General features: G+C 38.7%; 1 protein-coding gene across 5 annotated transcripts in view; it reads left to right on the top strand.

Moving 5' to 3' along the window:
* The window catches only part of sbno2b (strawberry notch homolog 2b), a 37,855-nt gene that overhangs the window by 2,247 nt on the left and 18,261 nt on the right, over positions 1-17,347 (top strand). For 2 of the 5 annotated variants that reach the window (XM_077716869.1, XM_077716868.1), the window contains exons 2-4: positions 7,603-7,831; positions 7,913-8,001; positions 10,337-10,466. In XM_077716869.1, the coding sequence (XP_077572995.1) occupies positions 7,724-7,831; positions 7,913-8,001; positions 10,337-10,466 (327 nt within the window). In that variant the 5' untranslated portion in view covers positions 7,603-7,723. Of the gene's footprint in view, positions 1-7,602; positions 7,832-7,912; positions 8,002-9,287; positions 9,481-10,336; positions 10,467-13,040; positions 13,406-17,347 lie in introns of those variants that run through there. The other 3 variants (XM_077716871.1, XM_077716870.1, XM_077716872.1) reach the window with 3 other exon arrangements.

Here is a 17,347-nt window from a genome sequence, read left to right as displayed (position 1 = left end):
CCGTTAACCACGGTGAGTTGGTCAATGACCTTGATGTCACTTGCTGTCACATCCTTTTTGTAGCCACATCTCTTTTTCTATGATTTTCAGTTACCCACACTTCACAGAATTGCTGGCCTTAAAACCACACGACACCAACAGTTTTCAGGCTAACCATTTCCACGCTGACATTGATTCATCCAAAGGAAATTACTTTTCCTTGTCCTTTTAAATATGGTCAAATAAACTTGCATGCTTACAAAGCCCTGAATTTTATATATTTTATCCAGCTTTTGCATGGTAAAAAAAGGGTGCTTTTACATTTTTTGGACATGACCTGCAGGTTTTGTTTTTAGAGAAACTCTTCACCTTCATTTTCCGAACCGCTCATCCTCACTAGGTTCGCGGGGGGTGCCGGAGCTGATCCCAGCTAACTATGGACACCAGGCGGTGCATTCCATGGAAAAATTACATCATTGCAGAACAATGTTGAACTATGCAGGCGATTGTTACATTTGTATTTTAACTTTTTAAACTATTATATAAACAAATGTCAGTGTGAGGCACTTTTTTGTCACTTAAAGGTTATTTCAATTTTAAAAACACTCTTTTTAGCCTGTTTCTCACAGCAACAAATAAGATTTAAAGATCAAGCCCTAACAGAAGATTCTGCATTGATTTTTCTTTGTTTTTACACAGAACTACTCATGTTTTTTTCTTTATTACAGAGAACTAGTGTTCTGCTTCAGCCATTACTCTCCCGACTTACCCAACAAAACACAAATAACACTCCAGATTCTCCCATCGTCTCATAAACAGTTAGAGCTAATAAAAAACACAACTACAGGCTTCTTTGCTAGACATAATGCAAAGCTTCCGTTCCTGTCATATTTTTCAAATAATATGCTGGTTTATGTCCTTTTTTCACGATCACACATAATTCTATTGTAAAGATGCACAAAAAGAGTCCTTTTTTGTTTGTGTGTCTGATTTGAAGCTCATTTTTTTCCTCTTCCAAACTGTCACTGGTTGGATGGGGTCAAAGAGCAAAGATCCATAGTTCAGGTTTGGCTTATGCCTCCCTTTTGTCGTCTTTGATTTAGCATTCATTCTCCCCACGCCAAGCGGTGATAAATCTCATTGAATGTCTGCAGGCTGATTAGAGGGAGCGTGAAACAAACGTAGAGCCGTGTAAAATGGTGGTTGGAAGTAGAGTGTTGCTTTCTTGGAAACTCATAAGACCACAGTTTTTTGGGGATTTGAGACAGCGTGAAAGGACAAACAGTTGTTGTTGGAAAATGAAACCACAATGTTTTAGTCCAAACAAAGTGCTCTTTTATCGTGGCCTCCTAGAAGTACTCTGTCTGTTATCACTAGCTTTTACTGGGTAATATCCAGGCTTTCCTGGGATGTAACTATGTTTACGACTTAGCAATGAGTCATGCAGGAAGGAAAAATAGGTAAATTTGATAAACACACATTGTTTAATGAGTGTATTCTTTTGTCTCGATTATCAGCACCATATTAAGGACTATATTTATTTGCAGTCCTGTGTAAAATTTAAAAAATGAGCTAAATAGCAACATTGCTGTTTGCCATGCTTTGTTTATATGCAATGCACTACAATGCTATTGTAATTTGTTCAGGTTTGGCACCAACTCATCTAAATATTTTCATCACCATCAACAACTTGGCCTATCATGTACTTTTTTTTTCCTTGTGTATTTGTACCATTAGACGCAAATAGTCACTGGCTAGCATATATTACGGAATCAACACTATTTGTTAGGTTTTTGTTCTAACTTAAAGACTTGATATTCTCAAAGTATTTCTTAACATGTAAACTTTGTGTTGAGTAACACGCCTAAAACATTCTCATCTTGCCAAATATTATAAAACATCTTATTGAGTCACACATTAAGATTATTTCCTCTTCTACAGGTGTCATTGCAGTTGGGTGGAAGAGTTTTTAATGCTTTCATTTTCACACGACAGGTTACTTAATTTATTTTTTCATAGAGCTCACCATACATTTGAATTTCCTCAGAATTGTGACAGCACGACTTATATAACAGAAAACTGGCTCTTCCTCCAGTTAAACGTGTTTTTTTGGCACCTTGAATGGAACTAAATTATTACTATTGGATTAGGTGTGAATTCAGATCAGCAATTAGGTGAGTTTTTTTTTGGTGTGACATTTTTTTTTATTTCACCCAAAATTTGATGAAAGGTAAATTGTGAATAGTCAAGGGAAGCAATTCACTTTTTAAAATAAAAATATATGTTTTATGTACCACTCCCATTAAGCAATGACCATAAACAATTACATGAAATAGAAAGTCATTTTCTTTTAATCTTTTTTAATGACCTAGTCTGCCCATCCAGTTTTTGCTGTCTTTCTTAATTATTTCTTTTTTTTAAAACAGCTACTTAGCCTAAATTTAGTGCACATTACGTTGTAATGCATATTATGTGTCAACCAAAATTCAGCAGTTTGTGCATATGAATTTTTTTAACAGCCCTTCCAATGTACATGTGCATTATAATACATCTGTGCATTGTCAGATATGATGAGAATTTAACATGCCTAAGTAGCACAGACCGACAACTGTCATGTCTACTTATGTTGACGTCTTGCCCTGGAGAATTTTTACCCACCCCCAACTACTCCGCCTGTATGTTATTCCCATAATACACGACAGAATAATGAGATCAGTCTTTGATTATTAGTTTGATCTTAGAATGCAATTCAGCATTAATGGACATCTCATGTTGATGGTTGTTTTTTTTCATGAATACATTAATGAAACGGAAATAGATAAATCCCCACATATATATTGAAATATTTCTTTTAGATCATCTTTTGGTCATGTTAAAAATATAGTTATTGTACTGTTCAAATTTTACTAAGCACCTTGACCCCTCTACAGTAATTTCCTGTCCTGTGATCATAATTATACTTTTATTGTATGCTGTTTCTGATAAGCAGTGGTGGGATTTTATTTGGACAAACAAAGAAAATGAAAATTCTAAGCAGCAATCATTGGCTACCAATCTTTCCCAGTTAAAAGTGATTGGTCAGCCAATAGTTGAAAGGGATACTTTAAGTAAGTTTAAAAATAATGTTTGTGCTAAATTTAAATATAAATAACTAATTTTTATAAATTCTTGTATATTTCATTAAGACTGCACAGTGGACGGGTGGTTAGCACGTCGGCCTTGGTTCTGACATTGAGGGTTCAACCCCAAAGTTGGACATTTCTGTGTGGAGTTTCCATGTTCCTACTGAGCTTGTGTTGGTTTTCTCCAGGTACTTCGTTTTTTCTCAAATCCCAAAGAAATGCATTGTCGGCAAAAGTGAGTTTGTATTTGAATTGTTGTCTGTCTCCTTGTGCCTTGAGATTGGCTGACCACCAATTTAGGGTGCCTGTAACTGGTTGGGATAGCCTCCAGCACCCCCGGCAATCCTTGTGAGGATAAGTGGTTCAGAAATTGAATGAAGGAACATTTCATTAAGTTTGATTCATTATAATATTTAAGACCGTTAACATGATTCTACTTTTGAAGGAATAAAACCAGTGCCGCTGTGTTTTTTGGGATGAATGGTCAACCTTGTTATAACATCAATGTGTTTGCAGTTTAAGTGCTTCGATGTGTAAATAGTTTGGGAACCACTGACCATGACATAGCACGCATTCCATGGCATAGGATAGAACTTCAGCTCTACTCCGAGCGTTAAGAAAGAGGCCGCGGGAGAAAAAAAAACACAGCTGGGAGGCGTAAATAGAGGATGTGGGGCGCCACGCAGCATTCAATCAACGACAGACATCGTGAAGGTGTCAGTGTCACACGGGCAGAGAGGCAACGACTGGCACTACACGCCTGGATCAACAAGAGGGAACGAACGTGATAAAAATAGGAAAGTAATGGCTTAGAGATGAATGGTAGGGGGTGGGGATTGGGAGGTAGTAGTGGAGAGAGATGTAAAACAAGATTGGACATGTCTGATGAGACGCTCATCTTAGATGATCCTTCGATGTCAGAATATCTCCAGTGGCCCCTTCACACTCGAATTTATATGCAAAGAATATGGAAATCAAGGACGTAATTCAAGTCATCTGACAGCAATGGGGGGAACTGTGTTTGTAATTTCAAGTGTTCAAGACAGGCTTTATTTTCATAATAGAACAAGAATAGAATAATTCATTCATTTGCTGTACCACATGGGTTGCGGGGGTGCTGGAGCTTATCCAACTATGGGAAATCCTAAAGTCCTGCCAATTGTAGGACCCAAAATAATGTTTTTCAAATGCATTATGTAGGACGGTTATGCTGATCTGGTCACATGATTTTCAGTTGCTCATTCTTGGCTGAATAAGAAGAGCTTTTGGAATTTTCACCTTATTTATTGCTATGCATTTTAGAGGTTTCTGATTGATGGTGACAAAGACTGGAGCAAAAACATAGTGTGTTTATAGTGTGACATGTAGTCATGTTAAAATAATGCTAGGTGGATGAATGAACAATGACTCTTGTTGGATTCACTCACGTGGAAAAATGTAGGCCAGAAAATCTTTGCATGCCTGTAATTCTGCTTACTTGACAGCAGACTCAACCAAATATACGTATGCATTTCGCTGTATATTGGCAAAGAGCTTCAACTGGAATTTTTACAAACAGTGTTTGTTGTCTTCCACTTTTCTGTATTGAGAAAGGTAATTGCGAATTGCCAGTCAGGCATTTGTCTTGCTCTTACAAAACTCCCAAGCAGACTGATAAACGTAGGAAAGCCAGCCTTTGTTTACCCATGGGTGGAACAAAAAAACTAAGTAAAGTGGACAGTTATCGGCTCCTTCTCCCTTTTGACACTGCAAGTCTTTCATCTATATATTGCATGTCAGTGGGTTGTGATAGAAGTTAAAACACATCATTGATCTACTACAAACCATTATTTTCTTATCACATTCACCCTCTGTATCCCCCTTGACTCTATGCTTCACATCCATCCTGGTTCACCTGCTTCTCCGTTTTTATTTACCACATGAAGGTGAATTAAGAGCCCTCTTAAGAGGACTAAATCACTGTTATAGCTCACTCCTTTCTCTCTGTTTGTGGGCACCGTGGTATTCATCACACTGGCAGAAGAGCCACTTGCGATAATTGACGACCATCTAATCGAGATAAGTTAGAGCAGCTAAACAAGCCTTCTTCAATTATTCATTGGACGCTTGTGTGATATCTTCATCTGTGGCCATTAGCGTTGTATCACTGTAAAATCCCCCAACAGATGAGTTTTTGATCCTACCTGCTCTCAGAGCCCATGGCTGTTCTGTTTAATACCTCGCCCCGTTTGTTTGCTCCAAGGCAAATAGATGCCTTTTGTGATGATTAATAATGTAGGCTGCTTTTGCACCACGGAGCACAGTGTTTTCCCGGGAACTAACTTGTTCCTTTTTATGAATATTTCATCACAGCATCATATAATGAATCCAGTGGGTTCAGGTCTATCATAACCAGCTAACTGCCTTTTTGTTCCTGCACAGGAAGACAGATCCTGATAAATTCTAACCTGATTACCAATGATGCTGACAGATGCTGGTGGTTTTAGGCAGACCCCTCCAAAAAAACTATTAAAAGGCACTGCAAGTAGACATTCTGTACATTTCTTTTTAACCCTGTGTTTTGTCATTGCCTTCGCTGCCTGTCTGGACTACACCAAAGCCACAGAAAGAAATTACATGCAAGTTACAGTGCGTGTGGAGATAAACACTAGGGAGGAAACGATGTCATTTGTGGCTTTGAACACTAGCGCATTCTGGTTCTGAATTTCTTAGGAAATGACATGGACTTTCGGGAGTATTTCATGCGAATGTATTCTTAGTTATGCCTTCTCTTAATGTGCAGTAATGAAAACTAGTAATTTATCAGTCCCAAACACTGCATCCTGGTGGGTGTTGAATGTGATGTAGCAGTTTAAAGAAGTAACACTTCCCTGAATGACACGTGCGCTTAGACCACCAGCGTGTACAACCACGTTTGCTTGTCAAGCACACGTTGGATTTTACAAAGCCAACAATGGTTGACTTGTGTTTTTGAAGTGGTTAAACAGACAGACTTCTGTCGGTTATAAACCACCACGACCAAATGCAGAAAAAGGTTTTTCTAACTATGTTTCTGAAAAGTATCGGTTATATGCTTTGTGTTAAAATATAGAAATATTTTACAGTCGGGTTATCAGTTTCATTTTGAATGCAGCTTAGATTTAGGCCACCCAAGGAGCGGGTGAGTGAACGGGGGGGACTTGGGAGGAGATAGAGCTGTGGTAACAAACTGATTTAAAAGATAACACATGTAAATGGTTTCCTTTGCTCCATTTTAAACTAACCAGGCAGGTTGTGAAATGAAGAATGTGCTTGCTAGTTTTTTAATGAATGAGTTCCTTGTGTGAGCTGTGTTTTGGTTATTAATGGTTCATTTTCTGTTTGTCTATCTACTCTAGCACCAACTCGTTTCCTGCTACTGATAACACGTTTCACCTCTAGACTCTTTCTCTCTGTCAATGCTAGTGTTTATGGATGTGAGGAGTTGTTGGGGTTTTCTGGGATGGGAATATCTAGGATCAGTTCTAAGATTGGCAGTATTGATTAAACTCCCTGGAGTGTGTTAGTCCATACAAAATGAGAGCTATAGTAGATGGATTTTACCAACACCGAGATCTCTGCAAATTGAGCATGAATAGAAGACCCAGCATTGAAACGCCTTGGACATTTTGGAGAAAGAGTTTGTGGTCCATTAGTCCATACTGATGATCCATTTCGTGCGGTAAACATGATGCTTTTCATAGGCCATTTTACCTTTGTTTCTCTTTTTGACTTAGGAAAATTAGACTGAAGAAAATGTGCCACCCTTTGTGTATACAACACATCCACCAAGACAGACAAAGGCCCTTTTTATTTTGACCCTCGTGAACTCTATTAGGGTTTATTACCCTAGCCTTGTCCCCGGTGAACAGGTCTGGCGTATATCCCAGCTGTGCGGTGCACTGTTCCAAGAGAAAAGTAAGGTAGCAATATGGGGGAGGGAGAAAGGTTACACATTTGATTAGGTTGGTGGCGAGGGAGTGTCGCAAAAAGATATGCTATGCAGAGTGCTGCAAGATTGGATTGATTCAGCTGTCAAACTGAGAAAGATTTGTGGGTTGTTTTTTGCTGGGTAGTATCAATGGTAGTCCGTTGCACTTTGCATTGTTTTTAAGAGACGCTATTCAACAAAGGCCAGAGGACTCCTCTGAGCTGAGGCCAGAAATGGTCAGTGAAGTGCAAGAGAACACCATGTTAAAAAATATAAACTTTTTAACTCAAGACAAGTGACAAATGAGCAAATTGATTTTCCATCAAATGCCATTTTTTCATATTTTTGAGGTCAAAAGCCTGTGTTTTTGGTGAAAGCTACTAAAAAACATAAAATTTGAGATCGAGTATTATGCTGAAATTAAAGCAGCATTGAAAATGGAAAGCAATGAATGAGTATTTGTATAATCCCTCTAATGATGAAGTTAATCCTGCCTCAGACAAAAGATCATTCAGCAAGATATGACATCCTTCTTATTGTATCTTCTTACAGATCATGGAGAGTATTTTCCCCTGCTAGAAGTACGATCCGGAGAAACAGCTGACAGCACCGGGGTTGGCAGTTTGGGCCGTAGCAGAAGTTATCTTGTAGCCATGTGTACAATTCCAGTCTGATGTTCACCCTCCCCTCAACACTGGCCATGGACGGGGAGAACTACCTGCATCCAGAAGGCCCTCAGCTTGACACCAGCTTGTTCTCGGTAGCCTCTTCAAACATGGAGGTATGCGAAGCCCCCTTCATTTGGCATTCTTCCTCACCTGCTGTTTCTGCCCCTGAACCCATTTGTATTCTCCATTTTTAGAGTTCTCTTTTTGCCTCCTCTGGCTCGTGGAGATCCTTCTCACAGCAGGCTGGATACAACATGCACTGCCCTATGCAATCTGGAAACCAGTAAGTTGACTCTTACATGTTATTATGAATCAGTATCTCCTTTTAATGGGTGCAATAATTTGAATCCGAGAGCCACTTGAAGATTATAACGAAAGAGCCATGATACACGAATGTATCCTGTCTTTGGAACGATTCATTTACATGAACGATAAGAACCGAGTTTAAAAATTAATTCAGCTTTATGTTGCTTCTGGTGTAAAACTGCTGCAAAGGCAGATTATTGTAGGAAATAAATGACAGTGCAATAAAGTTTTTGCTTTGTACTTTTTTAAAATGTAATTTTATTCATAATATTCCCCTAATGCAATTTTTCCTGTTGGTCTATGATGACTACAATTTTCCAAACATTGCTTTTCTCCTGTCTTCATATTTAAGCATTCAACCCATCACTTTTCAGCCATTATTTGTTGCCAGGGTCAGAAATCTACCCGAAGCAGGTCTGCGGGCCCCCCATCCCATAGAATAAGTGTCAGTCAGACAGCTGCTTTAATCAATCAGAATTGGAGTTGGCGATACCAAGTCCTACTAGAAGGCGTTAAGAAGTGTCAGTGTTTTTACACCCAATGATTGGATAAAGCAGCGCTAGCAAACTGCATCTGTAGCGAGTTGCACAAACTAATATTTTTTTGTGTTGATCTAATAGCAGTTTTGTTAACACGCCATGCCTGAAGGGGGAGAAGAAATAGATTTGGTTGCAGATTTACTGTCAAAGCCCTTTTCAAGATGAACTTTTCAAGAAAAGCTAAAGAGCTTTCATTTCGGAGAATGACTGAAATGCACGGATAATCTCTGTGACAGAGTAGTTTAAATCTTCTCAAGGGAACAAAGGAGGGTGGTTTTTGTGTTCAAATACAACAGATTTTTGTCAAGTAAATTCATTTGACTAAAATTGGCTATATTCTTAAATAATTGTAATATCATGAGGTTATTATTTTTTTTTGTTTGTGTGGCAGCTGTAGCTGCAGTAAAAGTTCTTAGAGACATACAATTATTATTGAGGGTTGGATTAATTCGGACCATAGCTAAACTGAAGGCCTAGGTGCGAAATGGACGGCCCGTCACTGTGTTTTACAATTGTTTAAACCTATATGCTGTAAAGCAGCGCCTTACAAATATATTTAGTACAAATGTGTGCGTGTCCATAAGAAATGAGTTGAATTTTAGCTTTCTATAGTCTTTAATCTGTCAATGTCTTTGGCCCTTATGACCTCATAGCTGAATTAGAGGTGACTCTCAAAGGAAGTGGTGTGCGTGAGCACAAGAGAGCCTGTGTACGTTGCATTTTCTCCATGCGCATCACAACTCTGCTGTTCATGTGGATGCATCTGCAGGTGATTTGAAAGAAATTCATACATCGTGCACAATCCCATGCAATTATAGTCTTTCAAGATATTTTTTTCTTTTTCTCGGTGCATGTTTTTTTTTTTTTTACTCTGCTTTTTTAGATTATTAAGATCTCTTTAATGGAATTGAAGCAAGGTATGCCGGATACTCTTCTTACTTGTTAACACTGCCTGCAGTCAGACTTTGGATGATTGCGACCTGTTGATGGCATGATGTCGGTTTCACATTACATAATTATGCTGGCTGGAAGGAAGAAACATAAGACTGTTGCACATTTTTATTGTAGTTCTCCGGTAAATTGTAACCAGTCTTTGCCAGCATTGTTGCATTAAGTAACATGGAAGTTCATATTTGGCAAGCTTTTGCTTCTAAGGCAGGTTTTCCACGCTTGGGGAATTTACAAACAAAATCGGAAGTATCTGTGGACTTACCTAGATATACTTTGGTTGCACTCTTTGCTACCTTCACATTATTCAGATGATTACTAGACAATGATGCCGATAATCCAAATTTAGAACTTTGTGCACAACAGTTACTAATTTTTGTCTGTCTTTAACTGTTCTGGCGTGTTTAACCGTCCCGTGATCTCTGACCCATGCTTGAGGACACAGGACAAATCCTGCAAATAGCTTTGGCAGAGCTAATCTACTGCGCCTGAGCTCTGCCATGTGATTGGCGGAGAAGTAAAACAGCTGTGTGCTAGCTACGTTTTTACCTGAACAATGACTTACTTCGCGTCTGAGGGTGTGTGTGTACTCGTCACCTTTTTAAAGCATAGAAGGCCTGTAATGATATAATGACCTGCACTCACACAAGGAAGTGGATTTATCTTTTGTTGGCTTCTGGTTCTCAGGGAAATGGTTGAAAACCCTATGTGCTGTTTTGCATTTGATGTATCCAATTTAAATTTCCAGGATGTCTTATGCAGGCACCTTTTGTAAGACACACATAGATGTAACTTGGCACTAATTTTGCTTGTCTTTCTCTCCAGGCAATATCACTTGAATAACAGCAACGCTACCACAGCCACTACGCCCGATGTCCACCTTGACATGTTCCCTGCTTTCTCAGACATGGATTTTTCCTGCCTCAACCTTCCCAGAAATGGCGATTTCTCCCAGGTTTGTGAATAACAACAAGTCTTTCAAATTTACGCTTCTGGTTATATGCGGAAACAAGTAGTGTAATAAAAGGTGCAGGGTGCTGCATTTATATTTTATTGTTTTTACAGAAAGTGTTTCCCACACAACCGGAATACAATTTTGACGGTTAAAGAGGAGGGGGGTTACTAATCATATTTCTTATTCATTAACAAACCAGCTAAACTTGATTGGCAATTAGATACATAAAACTTCTGTTAAGTGCTTTAGGTGGAACTTGGAACTTTAACAAAATATTTTAATAACAGCAGTGTATTGAAGAAGGGAGCCAGGACATAGTCATCCGTTAACGTCATTTTACTTAGAACAAAGTGTGCCACAATATATACACTCAAATACACCCAAGTACCCATGAGCGTAATAGGTTGGAATACACTACATGATCCCCCTCTTAAATTTAAAGCAATATTTTTTCAAAGTATCCCATTTCCAATGACCAACTTTTGAAGTTTTTACAATATAAAGTTTGTTAATAGTGGGCGTTCAAAAACGTTTTATTTTGACATGGCAACTGAAGAAGAAGGTAGAAATACTGTCTGTCTGTCTTATTAAAAAAACGCACACATGCACAATCAATGTAATATAATTCTATAATACTTTTCAAGATCCAAAAGCAGCAATATATAAGTTAGAATAGGTTATTTATTGTAGTAGTGGCACTTAGTTGGCTTGGATTGAGTCTTCCAGACTGCATCCAGCGTTGGTTGAGTCACTATAAAGATTTTCCCTGCCCACAATGTGGTAGTTCCAAAGTTTTTAAGAGTGGGAGGGTTCATTGGGTTCCACCATCCAGACTGTAGGTTGGTCTTTTTTGGAGGGCATTGAGGAAACCGATAAATATATTAGCAGAAAAGGAATTTGATTACAGTTGTGTCAGAACACATTTGCAGAATTTCTTCTATTTTGTTGATCCAGTAAAACTAATGAGAAGGAATTAAGTTGACAGGTCAGCAGTAATTCACCAGCATTTAGAATTTTAAGTGTGATGAAAAAACATCGGGTCAACCACTATAAACAAACAGTTACAGAACTTTATTTCAGGTTAATAATCACGACTCTCTGCACTTGTATTATAATTTGTACACTAAAGAAACTGCTGCAATGAACACTTTAGCCTCCAAAGCTAAAGATTTACAGTTGAGTCCTGATGATTTTAAGATTCAAGCCTCTCTGGTGCCACTTTGCTTACTACAGATTGCACACACGCCATTACAGACGCACACACACACATTTGACCGAGGATTCCCACTTATGATGACACCATGGGCAGGCGCCACTCTGTCTATGAGTGTCTTTTCTCCATTTCAGTCTCACAAAGATGGATATTACAGTATATTATCCTGAAGTGATATCATGGATTCCTGGAAGCAGGAGTTGCAAATGGACCCCATTTGTCTCACCATTGATGTTATTTCTATGAATATCCCTATGTTCTGTTTCACAAATTACTGATTTGTTACTGCTGTTTGATCAGCTTTTTAAATCGTCAAGGAATGATCATGTTGGTTTTTGTTGTGTTTTTTGCAATGAAAGCTCTGAATTCAAGTAAATGAACCTTCCGCTGGATAAAAATGCACGTTATTTGTGCAATAATAAATATTAGTAAATGCATATTTTCCACATGTTCAACATGCATTTGGTAAAGTTTTGTCATTACATATTTTTAGGTCGGTAAACAAAAAAAACTAGTTTTCCATTAAAACCACATTCTCAGTCGATTAACATCAAAGTTCTGTGTCACATTTTAGGACTTTAGAGTTGTTGAATTTCATTTTTTTTTCCAGTTTAATATAAACACGGATAGATGAATTTTACTTAATGATAATGCCATTATAAAGCCTTTGTTAACAGAATTCACTGCCATTAACAGTTTATTTAATGCAACTGCCATTGGTAAGCCTTTAATAACAGACTTGACTGCCATTGACAGGAATACACATCTAATCCATTTGAACTAGGAAGGCGTTCACTAGCAACCACTCCCATGTCAAATAGGCTGGACGTCTAGCACTGACAAAGGCACTGAAACATGATTATTCACGGTCAGCCCAACCAGTGTAAATGAATTCAATGGCAGCGGATAAATTAGTTCTATTGGCTTTGTACAGTAACTAAGATAGAAGTATAAAGAGAAGCCAATGTCAAGAGTTCTTATCTATTCAAATTGATTTAATACAATGACTCTCAACCACCCAATAACAAATGCGCCCAATTGCTAGCGTTATCGTGACAAAATAAAACCTGTCTGAACTCAGATCAGTAACTGGGTAACACAAGCTTTCTAAATATAATAATAAGTGACAAAAAGGGCTCAGGAGTTCCTTTAAATATAGCCGCAAACAGCGGAGTGCGAGGAGTGGCCAGGTTCAAAGCGCAATTCTGTTTACACTACAAATGCGGTTGAGTTACACCATGTACAGTAAAATGGGTCTGACTGCCGGTAACTGTAGTCACTTACCAACATAAGCATCATTTCCTGAAAGCTCCTCCTCCACTACTCCCTCCAGCGCCCTCCCCTCCTTGCTCGCTCACTCTCTCGCAGGCACCTCTTTGAGGAACTATTAGTGCACAACCACTATGACTTATCATTCAGCGCCAATACCCTAGCGGTTTTTGGGTAGAGCTCATTGAGCAGAGCGTCACCTCGGGCTTAGGCAGATGTGTTGTGTTCATCCAGAGAAGAGCCGTGAAAGGGCTGAGACCGTCCCACTGCCTGTAAGGTGATTAGAAGCTCATGGATCAGGGTGTTGTACTCAGGTGAAGCAGGAGTGTGTCTTTGTGCGTGGTTGAGTGTGTATGAGTGTATCTGTATCCCCCCCCTTCAAGCAGCGATTGGACTCATGTCGCTCATGCAGTTCTGGACTAAATTGTATTCACAGCTGGGACGGCCACTTCCCAAGGTACTTGTGCTATTTGATTATTTTGTTTGTTACTCGGGCCTCATTTTTTATAATGGTAGGTCACAAACTAAAATAATTGAATCTGCTCACTGGAGTAAAATGTGTTTTAATTATAAAAAGCATGGCATTGGCAATTTTTCCCCATAGAGATCATAAGAGAAATGGTTATGCTCACTTCAAAAGTTTGAGTTTGAATGATTACACCATTAAATTGGTTCAGTACTACTTTTGTAGATGGTATATTCTTTTAAGGACATTACAACTATTGAGTCACATTGACCAGTCGAGTTATGACTTTCAAATAGTTAGGTAGGTAGATGAAGATAGATTATCAGTTGAATTTGCACCAGGAATAGTGTCTTCTTCTTCATGTCTAGTTCATCGCTACCCGCTCAACCAGTCAAAATGGATTGGACATCTAGTCAGTGAGTTAAGTTGACTATTTAGTAAAGCTTGAATCCTTACGTCACTCAGTGTGCCTGTCATCAGCACCCAAGCACTTACGGTCATGTATTCTATTCCAGTAAAAGTAACAACCCAATGTCATACAATGCAATAAGGAGTGCTCGATTGTCTGTTTGTGTATTAAATTCAGACATTGGGTTATGCATTGACGCAAACCCTACATGTTGCCCTGTGCTCCATTCATGACAAACGATTGGCTTCCTCACATGTAGTTTTCTAAGAAAAGAAAGAACACGATATCATGTCATTGCCGTGACTTGCGTTTATTTTCCCTTTGCACTGTCAGCATCTTTGTTCTTGCATGTGGAATTACTTGGACTTTGATCTTGAGTCATTTCTGCAGTGTATTTCATGCGAAATACTAAGGAAGGGCTAAGACAAGACAAGACTCTGTTAGTTTCCTAGTTCACTAGTTAAACGTCAACCGTCACCTCTTCATACAGTTTACTGGAAGTGAATAAACAACAATGGTGGTGATGACTAGTGGACCAGTGACAAATGCCATGGGGAGGGGTGTGAAGGAGAAATATCATTTGCTTATCTTTAAGGACATTTTTAAATGTGTAATGTTCCCAGCAAAAACACACAATCATGGTGTCTCTGCATGATCTGTATCATGTGAAACCAAATGACATGTGTTTATGTACCCATGATGCATGTGACATCAATTCCACATGGTATTTAAACAGAAGACCAATGATTGAGAAATGGCCCCGTGGATTGCCAGCTCATTGTCATGCCTTCCATGGATGACTTCCCGTAGCGACAACTAAAATTCAGAGATGGGAACCCTTTGTGCTTATTTACACACATTATTCTAATTAGGATTAAGCTGTTCTTTGAAAAAAATGTTCTTGTCTTTTACATGTGTTATGTTGAAGATCACTTTTGGTTGTTTTTCTCGGGCCCATTTGGGGTTTCTCTGGGTACTCTACTAGTATTCCTCCCACATCCCAAAAACATGTGAATTGTGACTAAGTATGGGAGCGAGTGAGAATGGTGGTTCATCAACTTGTGCTCTGCGATTAATTAAGGCTGTTCCCTGCCCGCTGGCTATAGTTAACTGGCTCTAGCAACCCCGCGACCCTTGTCAGGATAAGTGGAATGGAAAATGAATAAATAAGGGAATAAAAAAGTGCAATTTGTGGGCATATCAGCTGATTTAGTGGTTTATATTTTGAGAATCTTATCAAATATTATGGGGTCTCGGAGTAGATGACATGCCTGGGCAATTTAGAAATTTGAGAAAAGATAAAATACCTTTTCAGTTCGTGGCCCAAGATGCACTCATTTAACTTACACATGTAAGCCACCTGTCAAGTAGTGTTGTCTGCATGGACAAGGTCAACAGCTGAGCCCACTATATAGCTTGTTTCACTCTGCTGAGTGCTTGCAGAAAATGATGTCATCATCCTTAGTTTGTCTGCACCGCGAAGATATTGACCGACAGCAAACAGCATCGTTCTTAATAACCGTGCAAATAACGCTCATCTTCTTCTTGCTACGGAACTTGGCCAGAAGCCAAACCCAAAATCAACAATTGGGGGGAAAATATGACGAATAGGAAAATGGGATGTATTTAGAAAATAGGACGTCATTTGGGTTTGAATTCTCCGCCATGGAAAAGCACCCAAACCTCTATTCATTATGTGGGGGAAGCCCAATGTGGGGCCAATTTACTTGGGATCCTTCAACAAAGAGCATAATTTGTATGTCTCCAAATCCATAAAGACCCCACTCTTTCCCGTCTTTTCTATCCGTCTTCCCGAATTCTGCATATCTTCTTGTTCTTGCTGACTAATTTTGTCAGCTTCATTGTTAACCTCTTTGTCATTTCATTCTCTTGAGTCTTGCTGGTTTACCATTGTACTGTTGATTTGTAGTTTGAAGCCTGTTTTGCACAGAAATCCTGTGAAATTTTCACACAGAACTATAAGAGCTGATCGCTAGATTTATGAAAAATACAATTATGGCAAGATATGTATACAACTGTATGTTTCCCTTTACACAGTCACCTCTTCACTTTTCCTCTTCTGTATTCTTGTATATTTATATGACTTCAAACCTTTTCCCTGTTGAATTTGCTTGAGTTTTTTTGATGCAACTGAAACATTTTTTTTACCTACTTTAAATGGCCCAAACAGCGAATCAAGGAAGTACTCGAGCTGTAATTTAGCCAGGACAACATATGAATAATACATTGGTCCATTTTGTGAATGCAGAACATCAGTGGGAAGTTCAACACTTGCCAGTGACACTCAGTACGCCTACACTATTGAAATATGCCACAGAGGCTCGATTCTGAGGAAAAGTGAAAGATGGATGAATGCCAGCTCTACTAATACGGCTACAGTATACACACTTATGTTTATAGAGCATATGTAGACTTCTTCATATGGAACTGCTGGAATGTATCATCTGATAAGCAGTGACATTTCGCTTTTTTTATATTAGAAAACAGTTGCTACAAAGAGTCATGACACAAACAATTGAATTTTTATATATTCTGTTAAACAAATGTTTTATGTTTGCTTTTATTTTCCCTTGAACTTGCTGGTACAATCTGTGTAAGACAGATAGCTAACTCGATGCACTTATGTGTCCCCTATCATTCATCCCAATGCACACAAGTTGTAATTTACAGCCTCTGCGTGCTGTGCAGACACTGGCTTGTCACATTACGTTCATTTGATCCAAACATTGCCCAAACGCTGAAGGGGAAAAGAAGGCATGTGACTGCATTGGGAAACCAAGGCAAAAGTAGAACATGTGAAAGGCTACTATTGTTCAAGAGCACTTGGGTGGAGGAATTACAATAAAAGTATGTGCTTTCACATGCCCTTCAATGAAAATGTACATTTTCTCCTGGAACTTCTTTTTCTAAAGAAACACTTGAACAAACAGGCGTGGTTCCTCACTTACAAAATAGGAAAGAAAGATATTTGGATTCAAAAGGAGTGCAGCAGGATTAGGGTTTTTTATGTTTTGGCTATGACCTGCAAAAGTAGTTAGATTAGCATCAGGGTATCTGGATTTCAAGCCTTATCTCTTTGTGGCAGGGCGTCCTTTTGGGCAGAGTAGACGCACCAACCTCAGGTACACATCTGCTGCTGGACAAGTAACACTGTAGCAGACTCTGTTCCGCTCTGGTTGACAACTCGATTAGCATGGTGCTGAGCTCGGAGATGTTTCACTTAGCACAAGCCCGACTGGTTTTTCTCATAAAGTGCTGGGGAGGTTTTTTTGTCACAAACCTACAATTTAACTTGGAGCAGAATTACAAAACAGGTTTTGTAGTTTAACGTTAAATAAACGTATACAGAGTCATAAGAAATCCATCACAGTATGAAAAGTCAAATTGATTTGGAAAAACTAAAACAATATGACCCTATAAAAGCCTGTTTAGGAATTTTATGCATAATTTTCTACTACATTTGAAGCATATTTTTTCCCTGAGAATCTTTGTTTCATGACTGA

Source organism: Stigmatopora nigra, chromosome 5 (genome assembly GCF_051989575.1).
Source record: "Stigmatopora nigra isolate UIUO_SnigA chromosome 5, RoL_Snig_1.1, whole genome shotgun sequence".
NCBI lineage: Eukaryota > Metazoa > Chordata > Actinopteri > Syngnathiformes > Syngnathidae > Stigmatopora > Stigmatopora nigra.
This window is presented reverse-complemented; position numbering and strand designations above follow the sequence as displayed.